This window comes from Pimephales promelas, chromosome 20 (genome assembly GCF_988280905.1).
Source record: "Pimephales promelas chromosome 20, fPimPro1.hap1.1, whole genome shotgun sequence".
Classification (NCBI taxonomy): domain Eukaryota; kingdom Metazoa; phylum Chordata; class Actinopteri; order Cypriniformes; family Leuciscidae; genus Pimephales; species Pimephales promelas.
In genome coordinates this window covers 28,150,886-28,160,647 of record NC_142788.1, presented here as the reverse complement: position 1 = coordinate 28,160,647, position 9,762 = coordinate 28,150,886, and the positions used below count along the sequence as shown (strand labels likewise).

The 9,762-nt window shown below is 34.9% G+C and overlaps 1 protein-coding gene across 2 annotated transcripts; it reads left to right on the top strand.

Moving 5' to 3' along the window:
* Positions 1–3,122: 3,122 nt before the first annotated feature.
* On the top strand, positions 3,123–8,744 carry sike1 (suppressor of IKBKE 1). 2 transcript variants are annotated; one of them, XM_039652962.2, is made up of 5 exons: positions 3,123–3,455; positions 4,465–4,570; positions 4,650–4,792; positions 5,775–5,888; positions 8,050–8,744. In XM_039652962.2, exons 1-5 carry the CDS (start codon positions 3,297–3,299, stop codon positions 8,158–8,160), a joined length of 633 nt encoding a protein of 210 aa, XP_039508896.1. In that variant the 5' UTR covers positions 3,123–3,296; the 3' UTR covers positions 8,161–8,744. The 2 variants fall into 2 exon arrangements, with proteins under 2 accessions (XP_039508896.1, XP_039508897.1); XM_039652963.2 differs by having other exon boundaries at positions 3,153–3,431.
* The last annotated feature ends 1,018 nt before the right edge of the window (positions 8,745–9,762 follow it).

Sequence of the window (9,762 nt, the reverse complement as noted above, 5' to 3'; positions counted from 1 at the left end):
TCTATGGTTTCTGCACTCTCACTCCACAAAAGGGGCTTCATGATCATTTTACAGTGGTTGTAAAAGATAGTTTTGCAATATGTATATTGTAGGCCTACATACTGTATATGTTTAAAGGTGAAGTGTGTATTGTGTTGTGCTTTTTAATATTCATCTTCGTTCTAGAGCTTTCAGGCATGTCTAAGCATATTGCATGTTCATAACATGATTTAGCATGTTGCTAGCTTGACAAAGCCAAGCAACTTCCTGCTAAAACATGCAAGCAACATGCTAACAGCATGTTAAATATGTTAAAACGGGATAGCAACATGTTAAAACGTGATAACAGCATGTTAAAACATGATAGCAACATGGTAATTCATGTTAGCAACATGTTAAAACATCATAACAACATGTTAATCGTGCTAACAATGTGCTAAAACCACTGATCTATATAGATCAGTGGCTAAACATGCTAGCAATGTTAAAACCATAGACTGGTTAAAGCAGTGGTTCTCAAAGTGCAGGGAGATCTCAGCAGAAAAAGACTGCTCGCATTCTGCCTTTATAAAGCAGCATCGAACATCAAAATTACACTGAATCATTTTACATCAGACTGTTGATTTGTCACCGTTGGAACAAGCCCAACATAGAAGTTGCTGGCCATAGAAAAGCACTTCTCCAGCAGCAACCTAATTTTGTAAGAGGTTTAAATGGGGACAAGGCCAAAAAAACAAACAAACAAACAAAAAAAACACTAGGTTAAAGCATGCTAAAAATGTGCTAAAACATGCTAGCAATGTGTTAATTTGTGTTATAAATTATTAGTATTGTGTTAAATCATGCTAGCAACATGTTAAATCATGTTAGCAAAATGCTGGCAATCTATCTATCTATCTATCTATCTATCTATCTATCTATCTATCCATCCATCCATCCATCCATCCATCCATCCATCCATCCATCCATCCATCCATCTATCTATCTATCTATCTATCTATCAATATATCAATCTTTTTTTCTGTTAAAACCATTCAAAGGTTAAATCTACTTCAAACTGAAAACCTTCAAACTTCAAGCTTTTAAAACCTTTTCAAACTTTCTGTTCATGCTTTCTCAAGCCAACATCATAGTTTGTCTTGATGAATTAGAGGCCTAGATGTTGAAATACTTTATTCATATTCGACCGTATATGTGCTATTTTTATATAGGCCTAATCTCCAACATAAATTACACACAATCATTCTGTTCCTCAAATGTGTATTTAAAAGTTAGAAAAAAAATTAATTTTACAAGCATTTGATTTGGTTAGCAATGTACATTTTGCGTACTATTACAAGTATTACAGTTTTTCTCAATTGCTTTGGCACATTTTTCAAAACAGTCTTAACATTCTCTAAACTGTGAGTGCAAATGTCACAACTGTTTGCAGGAACTTCAAAACTTTATAGCATGTCTGCAAAATGTAGTTACTCACCCAAAACATTTAATTCATGCTTCAAAACCTAGTTATTTTGTCAATAATTTGGCCAAGGCCACCAAAATCTTAAGTATTTTTGTCATTGTGTGAGCCACACTGGTCAAAATGTTTAGTTGTTTTTTCACCACAACAGTCAACCATGAAAATTAAGGGTTTATTGTAAACAAATCTCATATTTGTTGAGAAAAGTCAATAGTATGTAGAAAAAAAAAATTCTATGAACATTTGTATTTTTACATTGTTTATTTTTGTACTTCATGTGTACACAATACAAGTGTATTTACTGTACATGTAAAGTAACTGACAAGAGTAACAAGATTTCACTTTACATTTCATTTTTGTGTATTACCACAAATACACAAACAACAAATAACATTAATGAAGAAAAAAAAAAGAAACAAATTATTCTTGGTGGACATCTTGTCGCTCACGTTGGTCAGGCCAAATATTTTCATCAACATCTGATGTTACCATTGCCACACACCGTGGAAAAAATCTCCTTGAATGCTGCACCCATCCCCTGCAATGGTCAGATTTATGACATGATCCACAAGTGTGCCTCTGATTTCATCAGAGACTCTGACTCTTCTATTTCCACCTCTTCCTCGATTATTTCTTCCTCTACCACCACCACGTATTTTTACACGCCTTCCAATTGCTCTTCCATGAGCTTGTTGATGCAGTTCAGGGTTGTGAATGTCCTCCATTCTATATATGTATATATATATACTCCCAAAGTTGATTGGTTAAATGGTTGATTCATATTAGAGGTAATTTGCAATTAGATTGCGAATGCAATTAGAAGTCATGTGCCAATTTAGCAAACATTACAAACAATGTCAATGTCAGATATATTTTAGAATATACATGCATGTATACAAATTATGATAATTGAATAGATCGTTTTGAATGTGATGGCTTACACAATAAAACATTTCTGAGAAGTTCTGAAGTGTTTGACAGTGTAAGTGAGAATCGAGTCATCAGTTTTGATCAACAAGCCATATGCAATTCTTTGTTGTCCAAATTGCAGACAGTTGTATGTACTCTTTGCACACATGTGCCAAAGCATTTGCAATTTGCTCAAATCAATAAGTAATTCCAATCTGATGTGAAAAAGAAGCGAATTGTTCAGAGATATGAACTTAATGTTTTGGGAAATAAAAAAAAAACATTTGAGAACTGAGCCAAAGCAATTGAGAAAAACTGTAATAGTAGTAATTTTAGGATGTTATTTTAAAAAAAGAAAACATGTTAATTAATTTGACTACTTTTATTTTCACCCATACAGGCTTTTTATTTGTTTGAAGAATAAACCTCAGGTTAATATTACAATTATGCCTGATAACTGATAATAATTTTTGTGTCATGGTTGATATGACGGATATGATGGCTAACGTACATTAAAGCTGTAGTCTTCTGGAATGAAAACATGATATATAATCTCAAATGACTTTGAATTTTGAATTTTGTGGAGAATAAATACGTTCTATTGCCTCGTTTTGGGACTGAATTTATGCTGATCTTAGTAAAACAAATATGCTCAAAATTTAGAATACTGAAAATGTTATCAAGTAAAAAATTATTACTAATTTTTTTACCACACAGACTTTTATTTTGAAAATAAATTGTTCAAAAGACAGTGACGTGTTTGACGTTGACTAGTACAGGAAGTTCCTTTTAGTTAGTTAGTTAGTTGTTAGTTGACAGATCTCCTTATTTTGTGATCGATATGAGGAAGTGAATATGTAATATATCTCAACATTGTTGTAGTTGTACTGTTAATGCGTCGCGCCCGATAAGCACAGCGGTGTAGTTTGAGCGGGTCACCGAGAGGATGTCGTGCTCGCTGGAGAAGGTGCTCGGCGACGCGAGGACTCTCCTGGAGCGGCTGAAGGAACACGATAACGCCGCGGAGGGTCTCATCGACCAGTCCAGCGTCCTCAGCCAGAAGATACACAGCATGAAGGAGGTCGGAAACACTCTCCCTGACAAGGCATGATATAAAATCTCTTACTGACCACCCTACAGAGCTCCTAACGTTATAGTATGACAAAAAAAGAGCATGCACTGCACGAATTACAGTTGTTTGCATGTTATTGCATGCACATTGCACAATATGATTGTAAGACCTGGGCTGATGAGCAAATGTTGTAAACACTACAAAAAATAGTTTTATTACTCAGTTTGGGTTTTGCTTTACTTGAGAAGCAAAATGACTTCAGATAGCGAGTCTTGTTGTCAAAAACAAATATGACATGGGGTTATGAAAAATAATCTTAATTCAAAGGCTTTATTATAATGTTTTACTTGTTTTAAGGATAAACTAATACATTTTTCAGACAACAAGACATCTTAAGTCATTTTTGTCATTGAGTTTGTTTGTATGATGATTTAATATTTTATTTTGATATTTGTCATTTAAAACAAGACAAAAACATAAGAACTTTATGTTTATTTGTTGCCTCTGGTTATTCCAAGAAAATCTGTGGATAAAAGCATGGTTGCAATGCAATATTAAAGTTTTGACTGATAACTGATCATAATTTTTAGTTTTATGGCTGATAATTGATATTAGGTCTGATTTATAAATACTGTTGACATGCACATCATGTCTTGTCACGTTTTGTCCAAAGTGAAGTCAGGAATAAACTTGATAATATACAATTTTATGATTGATTTTTTTTTCAAAGTATATTAATGTTTTAGTACTAATCTATTCTTTTATCTTTTATCTATATCTTTTTTTTTTTTTTGCATTTGGGACTAAATTTAAATTTATGCTGATTTCAACCCTGCAACTAATGATCATTTTGATATATTATTCTGTTGTTTGTTTACTTGATTAATTGGATAGAGTCAAATATTCTTCTCTCAAAAACAATATATATATAGTTTTATTGTACAGCCCCAGAACCCTATATATGTTACATCGCTTTTGACACCATAGGGAGAATAATCAATAACTAGTACCCAATATGAAGCTCTATTTTCCCTGTCTTTAGTACACCGAGGAAGGCACAGAGTATCAGGAGCTGTCCAGATACAAACCTCACGTCCTGCTGACCCAGGAGAACACCCAAATCAAAGATCTCCAGCAGGAGAACAGAGGCAAGACGGATCGAGTTTCTTCAGAGAGTCTCACATTTTGAAAGTGAAACCTTGATTGGACTGTTTGTGCTGTTCACAGATCTCTGGCTGTCTCTGGAGGAGCACCAGTACGCTTTAGAGCTGATCATGGGCCGGTACCGAAAGCAGATGCTTCAGCTGATGATGGAAAAGAAAGAGCTGGACACTAAACCTGTGCTCAACCTTCACCAGGAAAATGCCATGGTGCCAAACCTTTGATTTCTCAGTAGTTTTCATCACACAAGATGTCTTTCCTTTAAAGTGCCCCTTTATGCTTTTTCAAATATTACTTGTCAAGTAGTGTGTAATACAGCTATTTGTGAATGTTAAAGTTTCAAAGAGTGTCTCAATCTCCCAGTCTCAATTTCTGCACGAACCTATTTTAGGATTTATAACAAATTTGCACAATGCAACAATACCATGTGTCTATGTCTACTTTGACTCTCAAACACTGTAGTTGTAGCTGAGACTGGACGAGTTTGGTTCATGTGCAAATCCACTTTGCTGCACATCCAAAGGATGAGGACTCGTGTTTAACCCTTTATCTGTCATCCCCCTTTTTGAGAATGGGGGTTAAAATGCAGTATTCAAACTTAAATGGTTGTAATTCAAGAATGCTTTAGAATATATACCCAAGTTTGGTCTTGTTTTAAAAGAAAAACACTCAGCAGATTATTGCTGAAGTGAAAACACGAAATGAAAGTATTAAAACGTTAAAAAAATGAAAGTATTAAAACGTTATGGAAGTTTAAATTTACCGTAAATCAAATACACTTTACTATACTATTTTCTATTTTATATAATATATTTTACTCTAAAATTACTATAAAATCAAAGCTAGATCTAACCAAGTTATGTTCCAAATTTGAAGTTGATATCACAAAAATTGAAGTTCCCATGAGATTTTGTTTAGGCGCAGTACCAAAAACAGCCACCGGGTGCCATTGAATTCAATTGAATTTAGTTTGTATACATTCTGCCTTAACAAATGAATAAGTTTCTGTCCAAATATCAATTCTGTCACAAAATTTGGAACCTTGAGACACAGACCTTTCTGACAATATATGTTTTGTCAAGATTAGAAAAGGTTTTGATCATAAGGTTTTGACTTCGAACTCAACAAAATGATCAATCTTTAAAAAATATGTCAGAATGAAACCTAAAATAAGCTTTTTTTTTCCCCCAGGAGGTTCAAAACCAGTTGGAGCGGATCTGTGAAATGGGTCAAGTTATGCGTCAAGCTGTACAGATGGACGACCGACACTACTGCTCGGTGAAAGAGCGACTGGCACAGCTCGAGGTACTGCCTTTATTTGATTTTGTCTGATTGGACACGTATAATTTATGCTTTTGTAACTCACCTTTATTTTCAAGTCACCTTTATTCATAGCGCTTTATACAATAGAAATTGTTTTGAAAGCTGCTTCACATAACTGGAAAGTAAGTACTGTATGGCAGCAGTGTGGACTGAAGTAAACAATAACTTAAATATATTTTAATATACGCGTAATAATCTTCGGAAATACTACCGTTTCTCTGTTCACGCTCCATTTGATCTGCTAAAGAATTTAACGCTCGTATTAGCTCAACCAATTAGCTATTGCTTGAACAGGTTTAACATATCTAATAATTTCTGTGATGCATTTTAATTTTTAATTTTGCAACTTATAAAGCGTTTAACCCTCTGATGGTCTTCGGGGTCCACTGGACCCCAAATTACTTTTGCTTGAATTAAAAAAAATGTTCTCTTTTTCCAAATGGTATGAAACTTCTACAAAAAAAAAAAAAAAATTAAAATGTAATGTTATCTGTTTTTATGTAGGCATGACAAAAATAGTCACACTCGTGGTCTATAAAAAAATAACATTTAATTTTGTAACAGAACAATAGTTTTTAAAAAAAAATGTTTATATAATATTTATGTCTAATAATGTTTTTACTCAACATTTGTGCAGTTTTTGGAGGATTTGTGATATCTTTTAAATATCTATAAATAAATACATATTTATTTATCATTGGACTCAAAATAGACAAAATTCATCATCAAAATCAGAAATAACGCAGAACACAGACAGAAATGACAGAAATAAAGTGGCACACTTCCAACAATGCAAAAAATATCCACAATCCAAAATTATCATGCTCACACACACGCACACACACACACACAAACACACACATATAGAGGAATACAATATACAGGAATACATACAGACTATAAAAACTGTTCTCTTATCATTTGTAAAATAAAATACTCTAAAATGCAGAACCACCGCAAAAATAAATTGGTAACACTAAGACACATTGGAAATGTGCATACACACACACACACACACACACACACAGGAATACATTTGTAAGGCTATAAAAAAGATTGTTCTATTGTTCCAAACTATTGTTCCTAGTTGTTCGATTTTTTTTCTTCCCAATTTGCTTTTTTTTTTTTTTTTTTTTTACAAAAACAAATGCTAAACTTTGACAAAGTATTTTATTTTTGTTATAATTGTGATTTTATAATATTTAGATATGAATCCAACTGAATCCAACTTTAGAAACTATATCTTTCAGTAATTCAAATAGTATATAGGGCTAGTGGAGCTCTATAGACATCTAGTGGTTAAAGTGACTTATTACAAATTTTAACCTGTATTTTCTAAAAAATGGGCAAAAATCTTACATTCAACCTTGTAAAATTATCCATGGTATCCCCAGGAATGAAAGTTAGAAATCTGGGTATTTTATAAAGTTTATTTAACATAAAATGCTGCTTTTTGTAAAGATCCTATTTAAATAAATATTTATTTATTTACAGAAATAAAAATAAAAAAATCACAAATCCTCCAAAAACTACACAAATGTTGAGTAAAAACATTAATAAACAGAGTAAAATTATATTTGTTAAAAAAAAATATATTATTCTGTTACAAAATTAAATCTTATTGTCTGGGGTCCAATAGACCCCGAAGACCACAGGTGTGACTTTTTTTTTTGAAGACCATCAGTATGTTAAATATGCATATTAAAACTAGTGTATTAAATGGCAAATGTAAATGATGTAATTTAATTTTCATTTTGCACCAAACGTTGCTAGAATGGTAATGTAAAATGTAACTTTAAATACAGAATGCAGTGCCATTTTACATATTGCATTGTCATTTCGCATATTACATTTCAAATTGAATATTGCTACCCATATGCTTCCATAAATTTGAGACTAATTCAAATTGTGCTGAAAAAGCAGCTCTAAAAAGACAATAGTGTCATAATTCAGCTCAAGTCAGTTCAGTGTTGATTCAGTTCAATAACTGCAAAGTTCATCATGATACACGTTTAATTTTGCTGTAAGGTTTAATCCTACAGAAGACTTGTTGTTATTTAGCTTCATCCAATAGTTTCAGAGCAACCAAACCAATAAGATTGCTGAATATGTATGTTGATAAAACCCCTTTTTGTTTACGCAGATTGAAAACAAAGAGCTGAGGGATCTTCTGTCCATCAGCAGCAGTGCCGTGAGGCCAAAGAGAGAGGAGACGAGCCCACCTGAGATGGATGACAAACAGGACTCTGAATAACCTGGGACTCTGGGTGACCTGGCGTCCACTGACGTTAAAATCTGTATTGGGTTTTCTAGCGTGGTTTAGCTTCCTGCTGCCCGATAATGCACTTTCTGGTGTTTATTGTTGTTGATGCTGTTCTGAAAAATTCAGTTTTAATATTAGACACTTAAGCAAATGTGCATTATAGATCAAATCTGCCTCTATTTCTATTTGCATTTTCAACCAAACAAAACTTTAAAATGGGGTTTATTGGCTTAAATTGAGTTGTAGCTTTAGTTTAGCAGGTTAATAGGTGGTCTTAGGTCACTTGATTGAATATGAAACAGATATTTGCAAACACATTAACTAACCTCAGCATAAGATAGTTGAATCATTAAGAAAGTTGTATGTATCCGCAGTATTGCATCTGTAAACAGTTTGATGTGATAATCTTGTATGCCGTGTCACATGTTCAGCACACTTCCACAGTGACCAGAATCTTCTTAAAATCGTATTTTTATTGTAAATTGTTGTATTTTCATCTCAGGAAAGCAATCATGTGTACCACAGTTGTTATTTTGTATAACTCAGTATGTAAAAAATAAAATGGAAATATTCAAGTTTAAAGCTACACTGTGTGATTTTTACCCCCATCTAGCGGTGAAAATGTAAATGACCAATGACCGAAGTTTCGGGACCCCCGAGGCAGTTCCGCAAAGGCCCCCTCGGTGGAGCCATCCTCGAAACGTCCTACGTACCCACTATTTGTCCGACCGACCACCGCTTCCGCAGGGCGACGCCCACTGACACGCCCCCGTCCCACGAACCCAACATTTTGTCCAATAACCCACTATATTTGCCAAATGTCACGGGATCAGCCCCCTCCCGGGCCACGCCCCCATCCCACGAACCCACTATATGTCCAATAACCCACTATATTTGCCAAATGTCACGGGACCACCCCTCGCCCACTCCAGGGCCACGCCCCCGTCCCACGAACCCACTATATGTCCAATAACCCACTATATTTGCCAAATGTCACGGGACCACCCCTCGACCCCTCCAGGGCCACGCCCCGTCCTACGAACCCACTATTTGTCCAATAACCCACTATATTTACCAAATGTCCCGGGACCACTCCCGGGCCACGCCCCCATCCCACGAACCCACTATTTGTCCAATAACCCACTATATTTTTTAAAGTTTTTCCGCAGTTCATTCAATATGCTGCAATTGGACGCAGTCCCACCAGCAATCTATTGAATGGGGATTCGGGTTGTGTTTTTGATCTCCATTTTTGCACTCAGGTCTAAGTCTCATGGCCCTCTATCAGAATCCAGGTTTTAGAAGATGTGTGGTACCCCTGTTGTTTTTTTCGGGTCGAAATTTGGAGTTTCTCTGATCTTCTTGAAACTCTGGATTCTGATAGAGGGCCATGAGACTTAGACCTGAGTGCCAAAATGGAGGCTCTAGACCCTTCCTGAGCTGAGATATTGAGATATTTATAATGGCATAAATGCTACGTGGGACCTCAATATCTCAGCTCAGGAAGGGTCTAGACTAGAGCCTCCATTTTTGCACTCAGGTCTAAGTCTCATGGCCCTCTTTCAGAATCCAGAGTTTTGAGAAGATTGGGGA